This window comes from Triturus cristatus, chromosome 11 (assembly GCF_964204655.1).
Source record: "Triturus cristatus chromosome 11, aTriCri1.1, whole genome shotgun sequence".
Lineage (NCBI taxonomy): Eukaryota > Metazoa > Chordata > Amphibia > Caudata > Salamandridae > Triturus > Triturus cristatus.
In genome coordinates, this window is record NC_140594.1 from 1,036,088,904 (window position 1) to 1,036,112,870 (window position 23,967).

The 23,967-nt window shown below is 45.1% G+C and overlaps 1 protein-coding gene across 8 annotated transcripts in view; it reads right to left on the reverse strand.

Moving 5' to 3' along the window:
• Nucleotides 1-23,967, reverse strand: part of ATP13A3 (ATPase 13A3) — a 478,336-nt gene that overhangs the window by 113,714 nt on the left and 340,655 nt on the right. For all 8 annotated transcript variants that reach the window (XM_085635250.1, XM_085635252.1, XM_085635253.1 and 5 more), the window contains 4 exons: nucleotides 12,494-12,536; nucleotides 9,542-9,651; nucleotides 8,435-8,531; nucleotides 5,157-5,229 (listed from right to left, as the gene is read on the reverse strand). In XM_085635250.1, coding sequence (XP_085491376.1) covers nucleotides 5,157-5,229; nucleotides 8,435-8,531; nucleotides 9,542-9,651; nucleotides 12,494-12,536 — 323 coding nt within the window. The remainder of the gene's footprint in view (nucleotides 1-5,156; nucleotides 5,230-8,434; nucleotides 8,532-9,541; nucleotides 9,652-12,493; nucleotides 12,537-23,967) is intronic.

Consider the following 23,967-nt stretch of genomic DNA (forward strand, 5'->3'; position numbering starts at 1 on the left):
CAGAGTGTGTTTGTAGCCCAACTGACCATCCTGGCCAATGTAAAGGCCACCAAAAGACTGTTTTTATCATCGATAGTCTCAGAGGGCAGCTATGCATGGGCTCGAAGGGCGAACACATCAACAAGCTTTAAATTAAGGTCTCATCGGGGCATAACAAAATGTTTAGGGGGAAGCACTGCTGAAGTCCTTTCAGGATAAGGGTCCCAACAGGTGACTTGAACAGGGACTGCGGATAACTTGCAACTGCTAGAAAGCCGAAATGGTTGAAAGATACCCTGTAACTCAGCCCAAAGCAGAGGCTTGCCGAGCTACTGACAAAACAAACAGCAACACTTTGGACAAGGGTGCCTAAAGAGGACCAACCTGTTTTTCAGTGCACCAAGCCACAATCTTGTCGCAATGGCAGGCGTTTATGGTCTATGTTGATGAATGACTGGCTGCCTGTAATACCTCACAGATTTCAGAAGAAGATCAGAAACTCTCAACTGCTGCTGCTCACTCTCCACTCATGAAGGCGGAGCGTGCACAAGTTCGTGTGTAGGGCCCTGTTGCTGTAATAGGAGACTCCTCTCAAAGAATTAGTCTGATAAGAGGACTAATGCTCAGAAGTTTGGGATACACCTGTTCCCAATCTGGAGCCACAAGGATGACTGAGGCCTGGCCCGTCCTGATTTTCCTCAGAACTCGAGGGAGCGGAGTTATCAGCGGAAAGGAATACAGGAGACAAAATGAGTCTCTGAGAACCGCTTTGACAACTCCAAAGTGCAGAAGTGCTGAGACTGCACATTCTTAGTGGTGGCAAATAAATCTAACCAAGGTTCTCTACAGTGGTGAAAGAGAGCTTGCACCTCCTCCAGCTAGAGACACCATTAATGATCCACAAGGCATTAACGGCTGAGTTTGTCTGCCCTAGCTTTCAGAGATCCCGACAGGTGTTGTACAACAAGGAAAATATCCTGGACGTTCGAGCCATGTCCAGAGGTGAAAGGGGTCTCCTAGCACAGGGTCCAAGACCCCACCCTGCCCTGCTTGATGCAGTATTACATTGCAGTGGTGTTGCCCGTGAACACCGGATGGAAGGAAGGCTTTCAATGCCAAGCAAATCGCTCTCAACACCAACAGGTTTATGTGGAGCTGAGACCAGAGTCCTCTGATCTCCACCTCTCCCAGATGGTCAAGCCAACCCAGAAAGGACACATTTGTCACCACTGTGAGATCTATGTGGGGAAGGGAGAGAGGTCTGCCGCTGACCCAATTGTAGTTAGTCAGCTACCACTGCAGGTCTTTTGCAGTCCCACCGATATCTGCAACAGGTCGGACAGATTCCCTTGATGCTGTACCCACTTGGACTTCAGGTCCCATTGCAAAGCAAACATATGCCAGCGGACATGCTTAACCAGCATGATACAGGAGTACATGAGATCCAGCAGACTCGGTCCCACCGAAAATCAGGATAGAGGCTGGAAAATCGGAATCATAGCCTGAATATCCTGGACTTGCAGCTCCGGAGGATAGGCACAGAACTCCACTGTGCCCAGAAACGCTCAGAGTAAAGAAAGCGTCTGAGAGGGATTTAGGTGCGACTTTGGTACGTTTATAGTGAACTCCAGAGAATGCCGGATATCTGCCATAGTCTGGAAGTGGAAGACGACTGTCTGGGGTGAGCCCGCTTTCAAAACACCACCCATCAAGGTAGTGGGAAGACTGGGACCCCTGACCTTCGTAGATGGGCTGCTGAGGTTATGAACGGACTTCAGGGAAGGTGGTGCGTGATCCTGCTGCCCACCAGTTGCCCATGATGCTGAGAGGGGAAAGTTAAAGGGATTAGGAAGGTGCAGCTGAGAGGGGGGGGGGGGGGGGCGTAGTGGGCAGATCTCTGCCCTTGGGTTACATGGGGCTTGTGGGAGCTGCATCCGCGGCCACAAAAGATCTGGGGAGCCTGCTGGCCCTGATGGCTGGGCGGAAACGGATGTGGCTAGTAGTCTCTCCCATAGCCACGGAAGAACCAGAAGGCAGAATGGGGCTGGTTTGGAGCCATGGAAAGTCCCAACGATCGGGCAATGGCCATGGTGCCCTTAAAGAGCTTGAGAACTGAATCTGCCTTGTCAACAAACAGGCGAGTGCCATCAAAGGCCATGTCCACAAGGGATGCCTGGACATCCCCAGAAAAACCAGCTGATCTCTGCTAGGCATGGCAACGAAGCACCACAGACGAAACAATCTCTCTTCCTAGCGAGTCTGTCATGTCCAGTGAGGACCTTCGCTGAATCCTTGCCTTCTACAATAGACTGGGTCAGGATGGCTTAGGCATTCTCCAAGACCAATTGGATACTTGCACGGCAGCATCCCAGACTGTGTGGAAATAACAGCCCAAGAGGCATGCAGTGTTCACGGACAGCAGTGAAGGCTGGTGGAAGAGGAAAATCCTCTAGCCAAAGAGGCTCAGCCTCTTGAATTCCCTGGTAGGGAAAGAGCCAGGGTTAACCTTGGACACGGAGGCCTGGACCACCATGCTCTCCAGGGTAGGGTGCTGGTTGAGGAAAGCTGGATCCCCCAGGTGGGTGATCATCCTGTGCACAGAAGCGCCTGTGCAGGGCTTGGCCCAGGCCCGAGCAGAACATCATTGATGTCTTCAATAAAAGGGAGAAGAGGTTCCGATGGGGTACCCCAGTTGAAGCACCTCGGTCAAGATGCTGGTCTTGACTAGGGCAGCGTAAGGTCGAGGACATCAGCCACCCTCTACACTACCCTGGCAAATGAAGCTCCTTCTTCCGTAGCCACACTAGGAGGGTAGACTAGGCCAGTGTCCCGGCAGGTGTCCAGACCATTGGCATCAGCCAGTTCCTCATACCGGTTATCCTCAGCCAAGGGCTCCTCTAGGGAGGGGTCAGGATAACCATAAAGATCCTTAGATCTGTCCCCAACCGTATTCCCCACAAAGCTTGTAAAAAAAGGGTCCTGATCCGTTTGGCTCCGGAGTTGATGTCTGATGATGCCAGTTCGGCTTCGTATCGGAGCTGGGTAGTATGATGGGGTCTGCGCTGCCAAGGGGCATCGTCGACACCGGGACTGGGGCCACAGGTACAGACTCCGGCGAAGGTTGTGCCGATCTGTTCCAGGAACACTGGCGCAGAGGGCGAATCCTCCGGCGGGAATACAAATAGTGCACCTGCCAAACCTATGGGGCCCAAAGGCTCTCCAAAGGAGTCAGCCTGTCCAAATATAAGGTTCATGGCCTCATTGAATTTTTTCAACTGGGTGGTGTTGCTCCAGCTCTAGGACACTCTGAGAGGTACAGAACGAACCCAGACTCTGACTTCGTGGTTGAAGCGTGGGAGCGGGGCATAGATTAGCGATGTTGTTTCCCGCACCTTGCTCAATGGCTTGGACCGGGGCAGTGAAGTTGAATAACACTTTGACTTCTTGGACTTCTTTTTCTTATAAGACTTACTGGACGAGGATTTTGATCTCAATGACAACACACAGGAGTGACTGCGGGCAGAGTCACCCAGTGTCAGGCGACTAGAAGCCTGGACCGCCTTTGGATTTATCAAACATTAGTCTGGGCAGGCCTTACAGTCCTAGTCCAGCTCCAGGCATCACAAGGAAACCAGGGGGGGGGGGGGGGGTCTGTTACAGACATCTGCCGGTGACAGGACCCACAGGATTTAAACCCCACAGGTTTTTTTAGGGACATCCCTAATGCACACTAGTAGATTAGCTCAAAAATATATTTTTTTTCACAAAAGTTGAACAAGGTAGTCCAAAATAGAACTGAGGCAGCTCTTCCGTATCTGTGGTGAGGACGTTGAAATAAAAGAACTAATACCAGTGTGCTAGGGTGGCACCAATATAGGTACCTCACACATCACTTCTGGTGCAGAGGGCCTACCGGCACGCCACGCCCCACCACAAAGGGGAATCTGTTGGACGGCTTTGTAAGATATTATCATGCTGCTTAAGGGAATGGGAGTAACTGGAGTAGTGTCTCCCTCCTCTGAGCCTTGGGGAGCAGGAGGCAGAAATAGGGCCAGCTCGGACCCAGAGGGTACCCACCCCTTGCCCCTTTAAGCCACATGAAACTTGGGGAGCAAAAACCGCCACTCGATTCTAACATGGCCTAGGCACAGGGGAGGTACCACCACCTGATTGGGGCTTTCCCCGCTCCACCATTGCCCAATAACTGTCAGCTGTGCACTTCAAGGTTTTCCAGATCCAATCTAACGCCTGGGGAATATTCTAAGGTAAGGAATCTGAGGCTAGATTGCGCACATCTGAATTCAGATAAACAGAGTTCATCCTCTCTTTAGCAATTTGTAACAACTGTAATAATTTCCTGCTTAGCAAAGCAAATTACAGATCAAGATGGTACACTACACATAAAGGCATTACATTATTGCAGTACAAGTATAAATACTAAATGGTATGAGAACATTCAGCTATAATTAAATTTTACATAACACTCCAAATGTTACTGTGATTCAGACTGTGCCTAAATGTTTCCTCTCTGCTACTTATATAGAAGTGACATCTTAACATCAGGAGGGAAAAATACAAAAAGTGAGATTCTCCATGCTTGAAGAGTGAATCCTGATATAAGGTATTGTACAGCATTGTGGCTGCAACACTTTTTTTGATAAGCTACATTCCTTAATTAAAATACACAGTACATAAAAGGGAGGCTTCTGCATATTATAGAACATTTTCTCCTAAGGTTCAGGAATGATGGCGCATAGCTCTTGAACTTGAGATCAAATCATATCAGTTGTTAAAAAACGCAAACATAATTAATATAATTGACTAACACTTGGGCAGAACATTGGGCTCTCGTCTTGGTCTACAGCCTTGTGATCAAACTGTTATCCTGCAAACAATGGACATTTAAGAACATGGTCAATCCCGACAGTTGTATGTGAAAACAAATAACTTTTGACAGGAATCTTGGTGTTCAGTTCCAGAAGTATACATCACCTTGCTGAGTGTTGTAAGAGAGTGTATTATTAATTTCAAAATGGAGATTTAAACTAAACACTGCAGTATGCTTGTAATTGCACAAAAGCGGTTTAATATTTAGTACTCAGAGGAGAACGGGATGGGATAAAACTCCACAATTTATGGTGCAATGTCATAAAATAGTAGATTGGAAATATACTCACTAGTAAACACCACCACCAAAATGATAGCCAGATCAATGAAGAGAAACTGAAAATCTCCTAAATTACTCAGTATCTATAAAAGAAATGATAAAACACAATGAAATATCTGTCTCAACAAACTAAGTTTTCAGTAAAGAGAAACATGAATACATAAAATAAAATAATTAATGCTAATTGTATTACTTGGCCATCAACAGAAAAAGTACAACAGCCAGATTCACATGGTCATTTCGGCACCCAAGTTCAACTTGCAAGCGCGGATGCCTCAACAGCAAATTCATCTTTGTAATGCGCAAAATTTAAATATACACCTATAAATCTATTTATTTACAAGTAATACTACACCACCTTGGTGTAATGTTACCTAGGAGGAAATATGCAGGAAATATGCAACAAGAGGCACAGAGTATGCCTTTCAGAAGAGAATACCTTGCGAAGTAGGTGAAAACCAATATATTTGTACGTTTTTGGGTAGCCACGTGTTTAAGAGGCAAATCCATACAGAAACTATTTTCAAATACTTAGGCCAGATGTACTAAGATAGGATTCGAGAAAATTGGTTGCAATTTGAGCACTGACTTTTTGTTAACCGACCTATGCACTTATAGGTAATTTCTCAAAATACTAAATCGCAGTCGGTTGCAATTCAACCTACCTCATTAATACGGATTAGGTTGGTCGCAAATTACAACCCAGTATGATTTGCTGCCGTCACTGGTCTAGTGACCACCATGTCTGCAATTGCTTTTAAAGAAAGCATTTTTTAATGCAGCCCATTTTCTTTAAATGAAATTGGCATGCATATTACAAACAAAAAAAAAAGTTTTCAAAACTCTTTTTTTAAGAAGAGTCATTGGTTCCATGCACTACCGACTACTCCCAAAATATGTGGGGGGTTTTTTACCATTCACAAAGGAAAAGAGGTTCGTTAGGGACACCTTCCTATTTGGAAACGGGTTACCACCATCTTTCAGGGGTCGGTAAGATATTAAGGTTTTGTGACCGGATTTTGGGTGCAAGACATTAATATCCACCATAAGGAACTGCTATCTTGAAGGAACGCCCCAAAAACGTCCCTTCCATATAGCAATGCCGAATGGTTTCCTAAACTCATTTACCGATTTGGTAACAAGTTACTGAATCGCTTAATGGGTTTTTTACATTTGAAAAACACGTTGTCTTGCTGCAAACCCTGCGATTTACCCAAACACAGGGTGTGCAACCAGAAAATAAGTTTGTACATCTGTTCCTTTCTTCTGTTGTGGAAGAGGGTAGATATTTGACCAGTTTAAGAATGGGAAATAAATAACCCCATAATTGGTGGGGGTCCAGAGGAGGAAGCTTCAAAATAGGAAAAGTAAGTACATTTACATTTGGCTGGACATTTTCAAAGGAGCACTTATACTTGTATACATTACCTCATGTGAACATGGAATTCACAAAAACAAAATTCAGGAGTACTGCTGGTAAAATTACTATGGTTGCAGCTTCCTGAGAATACTCAATAAAATGATTGAGAATACTATAAAATTGTAAATATGACTAAAATGTACAGGGTTAAGTTTCAAATTGACTTTTTTTGTGACTTGAGCACTATGCAATTTAGAAAAAAAGCCTGGGTAAGAGAAGTTGAAGTGTTCTTAAAAGAAAAGGCTGCCTGCTTGTTGCTGTGCTTTCAGGTTGACATGTGCTATACATCCTCACTTCATTATTGTCCTAATTATCCAATAGAAATTCTTAATCTAGTAAATTATTTGACTACAAGGAAAACATCATGAATATTTGAAACATAGCATCTAGTTGTTATTTTTCAACTCAATTTACAAAAACACCAAGAATATTGTTCTAAAATCTTAAACCAACATTTTATTTTCACAGTAAATGAGTGCAATCAGAAACCGAATAGTGTCTTTTGGTCCCATTTGGCTCGTGGACTACTACAGAATAAGAGATATGGCTGAACCCTGACCACTTATGTATCTGAAAGACAGTCTGGAGCACTAATATACATTGTATATTCAAACTTAATGAGGACCATAAACAATGTGGCAGTCTGCTCGAAGCTGGAATCTAAAACACAAAAATTAATGTGGTGACAGAATGCTCTTTGAGTGGCTGCGCCAGAGGTAAAGTGGAGCACTGTAAGAAAAAGTTACCTGTGGGAACGATCCTTCTGAAGTATACTTCTACCTGCAGATTCCTCACCTGTAGAACAACCCCTAGGAGTCAGACCGGATCCGGAAAACTTCAAAGCCATGATGTCGCTGGTAGAGAGCTGCGCCACCGGGATTGAGACTATCGCAGTGTCACATGTCAAGCGGCAAGAAGTTTGAGGTAACGTTCCCTCAAGGAGTTGGGGTGCATGGCGCTGCAGTCTACACAGGTCGTGGTCATGCTGCACGCACCAGAAGCAAACAAGTTGCGGGTCCATCACCGACATCTGTAGGTGAAAGGAGCCGCAGGGCTTGAAACCAGCTTTTTCTTCCTTTTTAATTTTTTTTTTAAAGAGGTCATACATGCCACAGCAGCTGAAAGGATCCCCAAAAAACTTTTAAAGTTGAAAAAGGCCAGTCAAAAAATGAATAGGGGTAGCTCTTTCTGGATCTGCGCTGACTGGCACGGAAAGAAAAGAACTGATGTCCGTGCACTGGAGTGGTGCCTAAGTTGGCACTGCGCACGTCACTTCCAGTGTGGACGATCCACGGGGAGCCGAACGAAGCCACCTGCCGGCACGCTGGGCACTGCTCAAGAAAAATGTCCGGATCCAATCTGACATCTGGAGATAATTCTAAGGTAAGGAATCTGCGGCTAGAAGTGTCTATCAGATAATCAGAGTTTGTGGAAAAAGAGGAACAAGGTTGCATGGTGCTACTCGGACAGGATATTGGCTGATTTAGCAACTATTTTCAGATAGGAGGCTGTAAATAAATGTGAATGAGTGATCAGCAAAAGAAATATAAGGAAGATGATTTCAGAAAATGTGTCTTTTCCATTGCACCATTGAAAACAAAAGCTAGAATAAACCACTTTAAACTTCTAAACATAATTATAGCTTTTTTAGGAGAAAACATGAATATTTGAAACACTGTCTACTCTGGTTTCACCATTTAATGTAAATGGGAAAGACTTAGGAGGTCGCACATTTCAAACAATGTCCTTGTGCTGAACTTGCTCTCTCTCTCTCTCTCCCACTACGTAGTTAAAGCAGGGCACTTTAGATAAGGCAATCGAAATAAACAGTTGCACATGAAACTTAGTCTTAGTAGGTAAATACTTACAGAATAAAGGAGAGTAACGGAAAAATACTGGATAATGCTGTACAAGGCCATGAATTTAAACACACAGAAAGAGGTTATTAAAGCAGCACGTCCTTCCCTGAGAAAAGAAAAACATTAAGAAATAATTTTCATAGTTAAAAAAAAAAAAATTCTTGCACATATATACCATGCATATTATAAAGCGGGGCCTGTATTTTCACCTTGGTGGAGAGAAGATGGCCTACTCCCACCAAGGAACTGACACTCGCTACCCAGCTGACAATTATTGGGCAATGGTGGAGCGGGAAAAGCCCCAATCAGGTGGCGGTACCTCCCCTGTGCCTAGGCCATGGTAGAATCGAGTGGCAGTTTTTGCTCCCCATGTTTCATGTGGCTTAAAGGGGCAAGGGGTGGGTACCCACTGTGTCGGAGCTGGCCCTATTTCTGCCTCCTGCTCCCCAAGGCTCAGAGGAGAGAGAGACACTACTCCAGTTACTCCTATTCCCTTAAGCAGCATGATAATATCTAGCAAACCCTTCCAACGGATTCCCCCTTTGTGGTGGGGCGTTTGCGTTGCCAAGCAATAGCAATCCTAAGGGTTATCATGGTGCCTTGTGATATCGTTGTGCTGGGAAATGCACACAATTTGTCCTGAACGACTGTGCAATCCCAGACATTCCCAGTCCCCTGCGTCTTTGGCAAGAGTGGTTTTCACTAGCCACTCTGCAGAGCTGCAAAGTGGAATGGTCACATCATCATGGCAGTATTTCCAACACTGCCATGCTGAGGTTTGCCGCTGCGCCGCCATTTTCCTACCACAGCCTGACCATCCACATAATCAAGGGCAATTATCACCATGGCGTGAGAAGGAGGATATGCATTCAAATTCATACACACACAAAGACAGAAAACTCAATGGACAAAAACATTCTGAGATCACAAAAAGAAAGTGGAGATGTAGATTTTTATAATTATTTTGCAGCAGAACATTACAAATCTGGTAGATAAGACAGACCAACAAAGAAAACATTGAATTTGATCAGGTGGTAGATGTGATAAACCTCTAAAATGTGACACTATAGAATCAAGGGTGACAGTAATGATGGGAGAAAAGAACTGTTGCTTTACCTAATTAAGTTAGGGACACACGCAATACTGGGCGTCCTGGAGGTAAAAGGTGATGCCACAGACGCCTCCAGTTCAGACAGTGATATGCCACTGTGTGCCCGCTTTAGTGCCTACCAGTTCACATGGGAATTAAGAATCTGTTTTAGTACAACTGCAAGTAGAAAATGCAATTACTATAAAACAGCCATGGAATGAACATCTTTTGATTCACAAGGTATGTACATTCATAAACAAGACAGCGGAGATGAGGCTTAGACAACATAGTACTATAATTGTAGAGCTATCCATATTTCCATTTAAAACTTTTTTGTTTTGTTTAGGACTGGTGTCTTCTCATCAACAATCCGTCAAAATGCTGCTTCCTGCGTTCCCAACTGGAAGTAATTTACAGACCCCAGCCTAGGAGTCCCTGGTTGTAACTGTACCTTTTTCACGATCACAAAATGGATACAAAGGTCAGGCTCTCATTCCAATGCTGGGATTATTACTAAGGCCTCGATTAGAAGTTGGCTGGAAAGATATTTATGGCAGCCATTAAATACCAATACCCTGAGTTGAAGTATTTCATGGGTGTGACAAATAAGACATACTAGGAGGTTTCCCAATTGCAATAGAAATTAACATGTGGATGAGGGCTTTTGTACCACAATTTGCGTATTCCGATATCTACCAGATATTTTCAGATGGCATATTTCAGCAGATTTGACCTACTGATATTTAGCAGTGAAAACCTCAGACCTACTCATAACTGCGACACCCATGCAAACCGGTTTGCATGGAGGACGCAATTTATGGAGGCCTAAATCAGACACCAAATCTAGAACTTTAGAGTAGGTCAAAATTACTGCATTCCCAAGGTTTCCTCCCCACACAAGTTCCTACACATATCCCATGGAGAAATTTGTGCAGGGAAACGAGAGCAGAAATGACGACAATGTGCACAGATCGGGGCTGTACAACCACATCGACACATAATTCCCCATTTGGAGGCACAAGAGCAGCTCTGCACAGCTGGGCCTCAATGTGCAATGCATTACAATACAGCTGAGAACCTGCTGCTGTATTTCTTTTATAGCAATGCTTTAATTCGCTGAGTGCTCTGTGGGGGCAATTATAGTGCACCTGAACAATGGATATAAACAGTAATCTATACCTTTGTGCAACACGAACTCCAATTTAACACAAACACACTTACAATTGAACCACCAATGTATTAAAACTGACTGACATCTGTAAGGAGAGGTACAGAAGTAATTTAGGGACACCCACATTTTACAAAATATACCATATCCATAAACTGTCACAAACAGTAGATTTCAGAAAGATAACTGGTACCGAACCAAGGGCCAGATGCATGCAAGATGTTTTGCAGGTGCAAACCTGGCACAACATTATTTTACATAAATATATTGTCATTGGTTTTTAATGCAAACCACATAGCATTAAGCAAGTATCAATGAGACACTTCACAGAAATATAACTAGTAAATAATAGGATTGTCCGCCCGTATCAAAACAGTTTATTATGTTCAACAACCTAACACCGAGCTTGTATATGCCTCAGTGAGCTCAAACAGGTCTACTGGACTTTTTCAAAGGGCAGTTAATTGAGGAAACCTGGGAATGGGGGCATAAATCACCACACGATGCTGGGAAATGTAATCACAAGACTAGACCTTGGACATCTTGCTTACATTTGTTGTCATTTTCAATACAACAGTTCTATCTATTAGTATCCCAAGACCAACCTGGCACAACATTATTTAGACAGGCTTTTGCCTTTAAACGTTAAACACAATGTGATCTGCAAGAAAACTGCACTGTACCTGCTAACCCGGCTTTGGAATTAGAATACCAATTGTGGATGCACTGTCACTGCTTTGATCGGTATAAATGGGGGACAATTCGCAACTGTGGTGGACCACTTTCTTGTTGCCCCCTGAAAACAGACTACCACACTCCTAATCTCCTGTCAGGCTCGAGGAGAGGCAGAACACACTGTCACAACTGTTAATCAACATCGGTTCCGCACAACATGGCTGTTCCTGAAAACCAATACAGACCTTCGGGCATTGTCTTAAAGCATAAAACCACTGTAGGCATTCAAGCATTGGCTACTGCCCAGTAAAGAGGCTGTCTAGGAGATGCATATCAAAGACCTGGATGGATCTGCCCAGTGCTGCAGCTCATATTCATAATGGTTGTCCATCCACAGAAAACCGTGCACGTGCATGCCTAACCAGCATATTTTGGTAAGCGCACACATAAGCATGTTATTTCATGAGATACATGATTATTACTCAACACATCCATTTTCAGTTCTGAAACAATATGCATCTCAACTGGCCTACAGAGCAATGTTCAATAATTAGCTCATAATTTCAAACCAATTGCAACTAACTATTTTCACATGTTAGTAACAATTCAATTGTGAAGTGATCAACTGTTGTCAGTTCACTCTGAATTCATGAACTCCAGGCTTGTTGTCAAACGCTCATGCAGATGAACCAGGTGCTAATGATATTGCTGTCAAGAAGATGGAGAAACCATAACCGATTTCACATTTTGCAGTAATAGGATACTCACTGAAATTAAGGGTATGTCAAGTAGCAGTCTCCTCTACCACAGTAGTTCAATGAGAGGAAAAACATTTGTTTTATCAATAGATGCAAAAATGTCATTTATTTAGTCTGATGTAGATCACCACCTCGTTGAGAATCAGTCTTGCTGGTTAAGCGGTCATTGTTGGTTCTTCATTAAATGATTAAATAATACACAAGTAAACGATATATAGGTCAAGTTGCTTCTGAGTAAACTCAAATAGCGCACAAATATTTCTGGGACAGCTACCACCACCCTACCCCAGCCTCTCATTCTGTGTGATCCTGGGGAGGAATTAATACACAACTCATATGGAACAGTGCTGCAAATACAACAGGTGAGACATACTTACACCGCAGTCATTCGCTCCATCTCCACACATCCCCACGTAGTAACTATTAAGTGAAAAGAAAAACATCAGTCTTCAAGTTCTTTCTTTAGACAAAAAGAGCAATTTTTCGGAAGCATTTCATACAACATGACACCGTTAGAAGATACCTTCCTTTTACGCAATCAATTATATTATCAACAAGGACTGATGGCTTTAAATATGGTTGGTTGACACTCATATGGCACACAATTGACTACAAAAGAGATCAGACAAGGTCCAAGTTACATATGCATTTGATATCTTCAGTTGCAGATTTTGTGCACTGTACACTGCACTTAGATACTGGAAATTCCATGCAGAAAGAGAAGTATGAGATTTTACAAAACAGTTTACTCACCCGTGAATCAGAATTGCACCTGATCCATCACTCCGTGTGTGTGGGGGGGGGAGGGGAGGGGGGCGAATGTTGCTTTTTGAAACTCTACGAGGGGCTAGTTGGTGTACTCACCTTTTAACTAACTGCTTTAAAGTAAATATTCACAGTGAACTTCAAAGCAACTTTCCTGGCATTGATGGCAGTGTGCAGTGCCTACCTGAAGAGACCTCCTGGCAAGCGCCACACTCGAGCTTCCCTTGTCGAGGGAATGTCTTTTGAAGACCACGGTCAGAGGCCGACCATTGTAATAAACTTAATGTAATTACTGTTACGTTAACAATGGGAGACCACTGACAGCGCCAAGCGGCACAAGAATTCCTCTTTAGTTACATTCTTCAGTCTCAGACCAAGGAATACTTATTCTGCAGGACATTTCTCCAGCATTCATCTGTTTTTCCAATCCGCAAGAGGTGAATGTGGAAACATTGAAACTACACACAGTTTTGCCTCTGCTTAGGGTGGATGGGAAAAAAGGCAATTCTGCCAACCACTAATCCCATCATTTATCTCTGACAGTATAAAAAACATTCAATGGAATACCCAGGGGAACAACAATGTACACCTACAGCTTCTAAACAACATACTTGTTTGAACAGCGCCCAATAACAGTGTTACACAATAGCATGTACGTTCAAGAACCTACAGACTTGAGTTGCAATAGAGTGCCGAGATCATATGGTACCCACTGGCTGCCAGTCTGTATCACAGCAGTGTGGGCTCCCTACTTGCATCCTACATGGCAAACACTGGCCACTTCAGCCACTGGCTCTCTTCACTGACAGCAATTCTCCATTTTTAATATTATATCACCTTTTTACTATGTTTAATGTCTATTGCCATGTTTTGCAAAAATGTTTTAAAAATCTGCGTGCTTGTGAAGTCCAGATCTACGGGCTTTGCCATTGTTCGTTTGGCATGGCCAATAAAAAGGACAGTCAGTAATCCCAATCCCAGTGTCCAATTACACCTTTAAATATTGGCCTGCAAAAGTGAGCCTAACTCGCAGGGATAGTTACCAACCGTTTTTCAGTGATTTCTATACACAAGACTAGGCAGCAAAAACCTGCTAGAGGCATGTCTGATATCAGGGAGACAGGCTAGATCACGGATTCATATCCAGCAATACCACTGCATCCAACATAGGGGTCTCCAACCTTTTATGTAGGAAGAACTACTTATGGGCAATAAAATCTTCCAGAATACTATTATTAGAGTTTTAATAGAGACCACATCAGACAAGATTACTTTAGTGGCCACCATATGCAAGATTACCTGAAGCGATCACTTTAGCGCACCAAGCCCTGTTGCCAGAAGGAATGTAAAACATGCTTTGTCAAAGTGAAATGCCTCTAAAGTGAAAATACAGAACAGCATTGTCGCTGGCAAATAATATTAGCAATAAGTCTCCACAAAGCTACATGACTTATCACTCAAATACCAGATTGAATATGCTACTTACCAGTATGCATCTGTTCTTGGCATGTAGGGCTGCTGACATTCATATCTGTGCATAGATCGCCGCCTAGTGTTGGGTCCGGATGTTTGCACGTTGTTGTCCTGGAAGAGTCTTCGAAGTATCCTGAGATAGGTGACTCCTCCCCTGGACCACAGTGCGCATGGGCATCCTCTCCATCCTCAGATTGTTTTTCGCCATTGTGGCAGTGATGGAGTAGATACAGAAAGTGATGAACATGCTATACAGTAATTCTGAGAGCTGCAGCTGCTACAGGCGCCGGGGAGGAGGGTGGGCGATATGAATGTCAGCAGCCCTACATGCCAAGAACAGATGAATACTGGTAAGTAGCATATTCAGTTCGAGGCATGTGGGCTGCTGAATTCATATCTGTGCATAGAATACATAGCAGTACCTCCCATTAGCGGCGGCTACCAGTGCCAGCTGCAGCGGTCTGAAAAAGAGTTTTGAGAACAGCCTGTCCTACAGCTGCCTGCTGTTTTGAGTGTACATCTACACAATAGTGTTTGGTAAATGTATGTATAGTGGACCATGTGGCTGCTCTACATATATCATGTAAAGGAATGTTTCCCAGGAAAGCCATGGAGGCCCCTAACTTACGTGTTGAGTGGGCTCGTGGGGGAATCGTTAATGTGCGTTTAGCCTTTTGATAGCAAATTTGAATACATTTAACGATCCATCTGGCTATACCTGCTTTGGAGATGGCGTTGCCTTTGTGTTGTGGGGAAAAGGCAACGAAAAGTTGTTTTGTCTTCCTAAAGCTCTTGGTTCTGTCTATATAGTACATGAGGGCTCTTTTGACGTCTAGTGTATGGAGCATTCTTTCAGCGACATTTTGTGGATCCTGAAAGAAAACAGGCAGTTCAATCGTTTGATTCATGTGGAACTGCGATATTACTTTAGGCATGAATTTGGGGTTGGTACGCAGTACGACCCTGTTTGCGTGAACCTGTATGAATGGCTCTTGAATGGTTAGTGCCTGGAGTTCACTAACTCTTCTCAACGAAGTGATTGCTACTAGGAAAGCTACTTTCCAGGTGAGGAATTGAATCTCACATGAGTGGCGAGGTTCGAAGGGTGGACCCATCAGTCGGGTGAGGACCAAGTTGAGGTTCCACACTGGTGCTGGTGGGTGTCTTGGGGGAATTACTCGTTTAAGTCCCTCCAAGAAGGCTTTGATGGCAGGCACTCTGAATAAAGAGAGGTGCTGCCTGTTTTGGAGATAGGCTGCTATTGCGGTTAAATGGATACGTATTGAGGTGTATGCCAGATTGCATCGGTATAGGTGTAAGAGGTAACAGATTATGTTTTGAATGGATGCGTCTAGCGGGTTAATGTCATTGTTATTGCAATAAATGACAAACCTCTTCCATTTGGCTGCATAGCAAGCTCTGGTAGTGGGTCTCCTAGCTTCCTTAATGATCTCCATACAGTCAGGTGGCAGGTTTAGGTAGCCAAACTCTAGGACTTCAGGAGCCAGATCGCCAGGTTCAGCTGTTGCGGATCTGGGTGCTGAATTTCTCCATGGTTCTGCGTCAAATGCGCGGGTTTGATCCGCAGCCTTTGATGCGGCACCACGGAAAGTTCCAGAAAGGTGGTGTACCATGGCTGGCGTGCCCATGTTGGAGCAACCAGGATGAGTGTCAGTGAGTGTTGTCGCAGTTTGCGTGCCACCAGCGGTATCAACGGCGCTGGGGGAAAAGCGTACGCAAATCTGCCGGACCAGTTCATCCATATCGCATTGCCCTGCGACTGTGGATGTGGGAACCTGGCGGCAAAGCTTTGGCATTTTGCGTTTTCGTTTGTGGCGAATAGGTCTATCTCTGGATGACCCCACTGTTGGAAGTACGGTTGGAGTACTGACGGGTGTAGCTCCCACTCGTGCATCTGGTGGCTGTGTCTGCTGAGCAGATCCGCCATCTGGTTGTCCTTGCCGGGGAGGTGTTCCGCCATGAGGAATATGTTCCTCTGAATGGCCCACTTCCACATGCTCTGAGCCAGATGAGACAACTGTGGAGAGTGCGTTCCTCCCTGCTTCTGTATGTAGTACATGGCAGTCATGTTGTCCGTCCGGATCAACACGACTCTGTTGCACAAGTGTACTTTGAATGCCTTCATGGCTAGGAAGATTGCCATCAGTTCCAGAACGTTGATGTGCATCTTCTTTTGTTGTATTGTCCATAGTCCCTGCACTGTGTAATTGAGTACATGAGCTCCCCATCCCTGGAGAGACGCGTCCGCTGTCAGTATTATTTGTGGAACAGGCTCGTTGAACGGTCGGCCCTTGCAAAGGTTTTGTGGATTCCACCAATGCAGAGAGTTGTATGCCCGACCGCTCACCAACACTAGGTCTTTTAATTGCCCGTGAGCCTGATTCCATTGACGTGCCAAGCACTCCTGAAGCGGGCGCATATGTAGTCTCGCGTGCGGGACTATAAAAATGCAGGAGGCCATCATGCCTATCAACTGCATGAACACTCGCGCAGGAAGGGAGTGTTGGGGTTTGAACTTTGAGATCAGCATTTGCATGCCGTTGATCCTCACTAAATTTGGCTGAGCTGTGGCTGCCAGAGTGTCTATGGTCGCACCTAGGTACTGTTGTACGTGTGCGGGTTGGAGATGTGATTTTGGGTAATTTAGTGAGAATCCCAGACTGTGAAGAAGGTGAATGGTGCGGGACATGTGGCTGGCACATTGCTGGGCTGACTTCGCCTGAACAAGCCAGTCGTCCAGGTAAGGGTAGACGTGAATGTGTTGCCTCCGTAGATGTGCAGCCACAGTAGCTAGGCACTTTGTGAAAACTCTGGGTGCTGTTGTCACGCCGAAGGGAAGGACTTTGAATTGGTAGTGCTGCCCCTGAATAGTGAACCCGAGATATTTTCTGTGTGACGGGTGTATGGGTATGTGGAAATACGCATCTTTGAGGTCTAGCGTGGCTAGGAAGTCTCCCTGTCTGAGCAGCGGGAGAACCTGCTGTAGGGTGAGCATGTGGAAATGCTCTGAGAGAATGTAGTGGTTGAGGGGTCTCAGGTCTAGTATAGGTCTGAGTGACCCGTCCTTTTTTGGTATTAAGAAGTACAGAGAGTACACCTCTGTCCCCTGCTGGTGGACGGGCACGACCTCTATTGCGCCTTTTTGCAGCATACTTAAAACTTCCTGCTGTAATAATGCTAAGTGCTCTGAGGACATAGGACGGTGCTTTGGCGGTATTGTGGGTGGAGTGGAGGTTAATTCGAGGCAGTAACCTTGTTGGATAACATCTTTGACCCACCTGTCCGTGGTGATGGTATTCCACGTGGACAGGAACCGCTGGAGTCTTCCCCCGACAGGTGTTATGTGGTCGGGGGGAAGGGAGAGGGCGTCACTGTTTGTTTTTGGGGGAGGACCTGGTATTGCCGTAACCGCGTCCTCTGCCCTTTGTGCTGGAGCCACGATATCCACCTCGGGCGTTTTTATCATAGGTACTTTGTGTGCCCCCTTTATTGTAGGTTTGCTGTGACCCCTGTCCTCTACCCGCTCCTCTATTTCCGGGGCGACGAAAGGAGCCACTACGAAATGTCTGCGTTTGCAGAGCCCCTATTGACTTTGCAGTGTCTGTGTCTTTTTTTATCTTTTCTAGGGTGGTGTCAACCTCTGGTCCGAATAAGTAGTCGGGGTTGACCGGCTGATTGAAGATGTTATTTTGAACCTCAGGTTTGAATCCGGAGATTCGTAACCAGGCGTGTCGTCGTAGCATGACGCTGGTGTTTATTGCTCTCGCAGCTGTGTCGGCGGCATCCAGTGCACACTTAATGGATGCGTTTGTGAGAAGTTGTCCCTCCCTGATGAGGAGCTCCGCTGCCTCTTTGTACTCGTCTGGTAGATGTTGGAGTAGGGTCTCTAACGTGTCATAGTGTGAGTAATCGTAGCGAGCTAGGAGCGCCTGTGTATTGGCAATGCGCCATATGTTTGCCGCCTGGGCTGCAATCCTTTTGCCGGAGGTCTCTAGCACCTTGGACTCTTTGTCCGGGGGAGGAGCATCACCAGTTGTCTGCGAGTGTGCCCGTTTGCGAGCATTAGCAACTACGATGGAGTCCAGAGGTAACTGGCCTCTAATGTACGTAGGGTCCCCAGGTGCGGGCTTGTATTTTTTCTCGATCCTGGGGTTTATTACCCGTGCCCTGGTGGTTTCTTTGAAAATGTCCTTTGCTGGCTTGAGGACACCTTTCAACATGGGCAGAGTCTTTACAGTCCTCTCTGAGGATGCGAAAGTGTCCACCAAGAAATCGTCCTCGATTGTGTCTGAGTGGAGTTGCACTCCATGATTGGCTGCGGCACGTTCAATGAGGGCGTTGAATGCAGCAGTGTCCTCTGTGGGAGACGTTTTTGCGCCATAAAGCTGCGTGTCCTGTGTATCCAGAGCGGCACCTGGGTCCACAGGGTCATCCCAAACTTGATCAGGGTCCTGCTGGCCTTCAGGGTCCATATCCCTGGGGTAGGTGGTGTCGTCACCCATGTAGTCCTCTACTGCGTCCGTGTCGGAGTGCGTCGGAGAGAAGGACTGTGGATCTGGGTAAGAGGTGTGGAGGCGTTCATAAAGAACTGGTTCCGATTCCGCCGGCAGTTTTTGCTTTAGCGGGATCCTGTAAGAGTCCAAAGCCTGCTCAGAAGTGATCTTCCGCTTTCGGAGCATGAGTCTGCCAGTGTTGGCGTCGATGAAGTGGGACGGTGATGTCCCAGTAGGAGAGTGTTCAGTAGATGGGGACCTTGTCTGGGTGACACGTGTTCTGATTTCGAATAGTTTCGGCGCCGTGGATGGCGGCAAACCAAAGGTGATGTTGGTCGGTGCCGAAGGTGCCTTTTGAGCCTTTTTCGGCTCGGAGCCCGACGTGGCCTGGAGGGCTGCCTTTTCCCTGATGCGTTGCAAGGACGCTGCAACTTGTCGCACCTGGAACGCTGACGGTTCTTTGGCGCCGAGTGGTTCTGTAGAGGTAGGTGTGGACTTCTTCGGAGCCACAGGGTCATCGAGTCGAGGGGAGGTAGTAGCTGTCGACGGCGTCGATGATTGGACCGCAGCTGCTGCTTTCGAGGTGGATTGCGATGCAGCGGCCATTTTAACCTTGGTGGTCGGTGCCGATTGTTTCGGTGCCGGGGGCCGAGGCGCTTTGGCGGTACCGATGGCCTTTTTCCTTGGGTCGGCGCTGACATCGGCTGCAGCGAGTTCGGCACCGAAGTCCCTTTTGGTGCGGTCGGAGCCGACGGTTTTGGCTGGCGTCGAAGGTGTGGTGGTCCTCGAGCCGACCAGTGTTAGTTTCACTTTCGGTTTCTGTTGAACCAGTGCGACGATTGGTTTCGGTTTCGTGGAAGGGAAACCAGTCTTTTTGAGTAATAATGGCTCTCGCTGAATGTCCGAGGCCGGGCCAGAGGGCGGGGCCGGAGAACTGCGGGATTGATCTTGGGTAAGGCCCGAAGGCGATCCCTCGACCGGAGCCGTAGACTGACGCACTGGGACATCCTCCATTTGGACGGGTAGGCCCTGCTCGTCACCAGAGCTACCTTCTTCGGCCCCTAAGGCCTCATCGTAGTCTCCTACCTCATCGTCGGCTTCTTCCCTGTGAAAAAGCTCTTCATCTACGTCTTCCGATCTGGAACCGTGTTCGGAAGCGGGGCTGGAGGGTATGTTTTCCACGCTTTCAACATCTTCGTCCTCGGAGCTGAAGATGTTGGTCGGGGCCGGTGCCGCTTGCTGCGCTTCAAGTATCGCGGCTCGTCGATTCCGGAGAGTCTTCTTGGATCTGAATCGGGCACAGGCCATACATTTCGATTCGTCGTGATCCGGTGAGAGGCATTTGTTGCACACCGGGTGGACGTCGATATGTGGATATTTCGCGTGGCAAACAGGACACCGCTTGAATGGGGTCCTCGATTCCATCGTCGATGTAGGGTCGATGGTCGGATAGAATGGATCCGAAAAAGTTGTTAAAGTCGCTAAACTAGCCAGTAAACTGTCTATACCGATCGGGAACAGTACCGACGCAAACTAAAGGCCTTTTGGCCTGAAAACTAAATTTTCCTAACTTGAGTCAAGATAAGCACATCCGAACCCAATGGCGGAAAAAAACAATCTGAGGATGGAGAGGATGCCCATGCGCACTGTGGTCCAGGGGAGGAGTCACCTATCTCAGGATACTTCGAAGACTCTTCCAGGACAACAACGTGCAAACATCCGGACCCAACACTAGGCGGCGATCTATGCACAGATATGAATTCAGCAGCCCACATGCCTCGAACTTAAATATATTTTAAAATTCCACCATTTTTCAGCAATAAAGAGCAACATCCTGATTGGCAGTGGTACTGCTACAGGATGTGTGCTGCCATGCAGTGGGCTGGACAATTCAGCTCCTGGCATATTTCCGACTATGAAACTATCTGCAAATAAAGAAGCTTTTTATGTTTTTCGGACAATAGTGCACTTCATCGAAGTGGAGAAATCGGATTGTGGTCATATTGGCATGCACACTATACAATTCAAGGTGGGAGACCGAGTCATTGTATGCTATGACCAGCATGGATTAACCTCGACCTAGCGAAGGGAAGTAAAAAGAAAAGTGAAAGATACTCAGCCATGACATGGAAGCTACTTAAAGGTCACATTCTTACCTCCTAGCTGTGATTGTAAGATTCTATGCAATAACCAATCTAATAAACCTGCAGCTGGCTAGGAGAGATGGAGGGAGTTGCCAGATTCTGAGGTCATCATTGAGGTGTATTAAAGTACCAGGCTACAAGCTAGGGACCCAGTAATAAATAATGGTTTAAGCCAGGCTCAATCTCCACATAAATGAATCAATAACTTTAATTTGTGTGGCCTTCAAAGATGTCCATAAAGGAATATGTGCCAAAAACATGTTACCTTGCCATCTTAATGCACTCGTTTACCTAATGTCCATTTCTTCGTTTGAACCATTTTGGCATTTTAATGACTTCCTCATCAGGTAGGACTAAGCTTAAACCATTTTCGTTGATAAAGTATTTTTGAACAAAAATATATTTTATGTAAAATAAGGTTTCCACGTTCCGTAACCCTATTTATATATTTTATTCATATCTAAAGAGCAGTCCAGTGGCAGGTAGCAACTTCATAATAATAGTAACTAACTTTAAAACTAATCTATAATAAATAATACACCGTATTCGGCATTCATTCAATCCATTTCTTTAGAATCCAGTTAAAATGACTTGCTTTCCCCTAACTTTTTCGCTTAACATACAAAAAAATGTGAATATGTTTATTAATTCAACAAATAAATGAAATGTCCATATAACTAAATTATATTATAATATTTAATGCAAACTAAAATGTCCCTAAATTAAATAAAGGGTCCAACATCCTCACCCTAATGCTTATTTTAATCCTTAACTCTATTGTTTCGATTTAAATTATGTACAATAAGTTACCCTTCCACACAGCAACTGCTAGTTCTCTTATACCATTAATTACATTATCTTGATTTCCATTAACAATAAAACTTTACCCTATCACTAATGCAGGTCTGCAAAGAGGTGGGGAGATGGGCACCTCAAATAGTTTGAGTTTGGGCAGAAGGAGGGAATGGCGCTGGTCATGGTGCAACCCTCTGCATCATGTCTCAAAGCTCCTCACAAAGGAAACCTTCCTTCTTCACATTGACTGAGCTTTTGTTCGCTTAGGTTTTTTATCATCCGTAATAAAGTACTGCAGGGGAGATGAGATGTCCACTTTAATTCTTCACCCGTTCACAAGAACTGACTTGAACCCCATGCAATTGGCAACGGAGTCTACATGATGACACTTGATTTAGAGCAAAGTCAAATTGAGAAAAAGGCTCCTCTCTCAATTGATGCAGAACAACTAAATACCTGCAGCTAGGCCTCCTGGAGCCTGCCTTGGTAATGAGCCTATTGAATTACTATTGCAGCACAGCCAAGGGCAAAAGAAGAGGGCAGTACATATGGCAGAAAGTAACATATATATATAGATCTCCTACAGGCTGACAGAGGAGGGTAGGTCGAGGGAAACTCTCCCCCCTTTGATCACTTTTTCCTGTGGTTTACTCACGGAGGTGCAGTATTGGATACTTGAGCAGGAACCCATGACCAGTTAGGGCCTATACGTTTTTACAAATAGGGTAGGATTTGATCCTAGGTCCTGATGAACTGCCAATGGACCCTTCTGGCAAACACATGTTGACCGTTTTACACTTTCCACTTACTAGCTATTAAGGCCCACTGTGACCACAAGATAGCACCTTGTTTTTACTGTGTCAAGGGACCATCACTCTAATAATTAAAATAATTTTTTTCAGGTTTCCTTAAACTCTTTTAAGCACATTTCCTTTTTCACCACCCTATACATTTCTCTGACCTCTCACATGCATGCATCTTATGCAATTTAAGGATCAAAAAGATCTCCGATAAAGAGCCCCCAGACCCGCCAGGCATTGCAGCGCCGGCTTGACAGGGAGCACCCTATGATGAAGCATGACACCCTATTGGGTGTGTGAGGGATCCATGATCTGACCATTCAGGTCCCTTGTGACTGATGATCAGACCACTGATTCCATGCTACACAGGGTTGAACAAACCACACAAGAGGAACTACCCCATTGACTTGTTTATTTAAGAACCCCATGAGGAAGATGGGTGTAGGACGTCATTAAACATATCTCCTCGACCCTCTATTGATTATATTTATATATATATATATACAAACACACACACATAACCTCACCCTTGCCCCTCTCCACCACCAGCCAGTGGCTATATAAGCACTGGGTATGCCATACATGTAACACTGCATTGTAAGAATAACATGCGCTTATACAGAAGTAACTCGTTTGCACTGAAGCATTGCATATCATGCTGGAAACAAGTACTTTGTAACTTCACGATTTTATCAATCTGCATTTTATTTTGTCTGACTAGATTAACTCACTAACAGCAGCTGTGAACTGGTCAGCACACCAGTGTCCATGAGGAGAGATGAGTCAGTGAACACAACATTGAAAAAACATGAGTCAATTACCGCTGACTGACTCGGTGCATTGTGAATTGCCCAAACTGTGAAAATACGGTTTCACAAGCTCTCTTTTAGATAGAAGAATCTTCTAACAAAGCTGAGCCTAGGACAGAAGAGTTGTGTCACAGGTTTATCCATGAAAACGATATCTATTTTGATAAGACAAATAGAGAGTGGTTACCAAATCAATGCAGGAAGAATATGGGTAGAAAAAGGATTTGAAAAGTGTAAATGTGAATTTGGCCTTTTTATCATGAATGTTTGAGAAACAGATTGGGAATTGCCAAAGAGATTTGAAGTCTTGATAACGTGGATCTATTGCAAAATGCGATGGCTGATGCAAGTTGAACGATTGATGACAAAAATGGACAAGAAATAACAGAAAATGAATGGACCAAGATACGAGCAATGTGGAATTAACTTTTTGTTTCTGGATGCTACCATTTGCACATTTTAGTAAATACATTTCAAGTAAGTCGAAGCACTACCTGGAAATCTTCGAACATGAATTACTGTAATTACAAATGTAAAGTGCCTCTTTGATT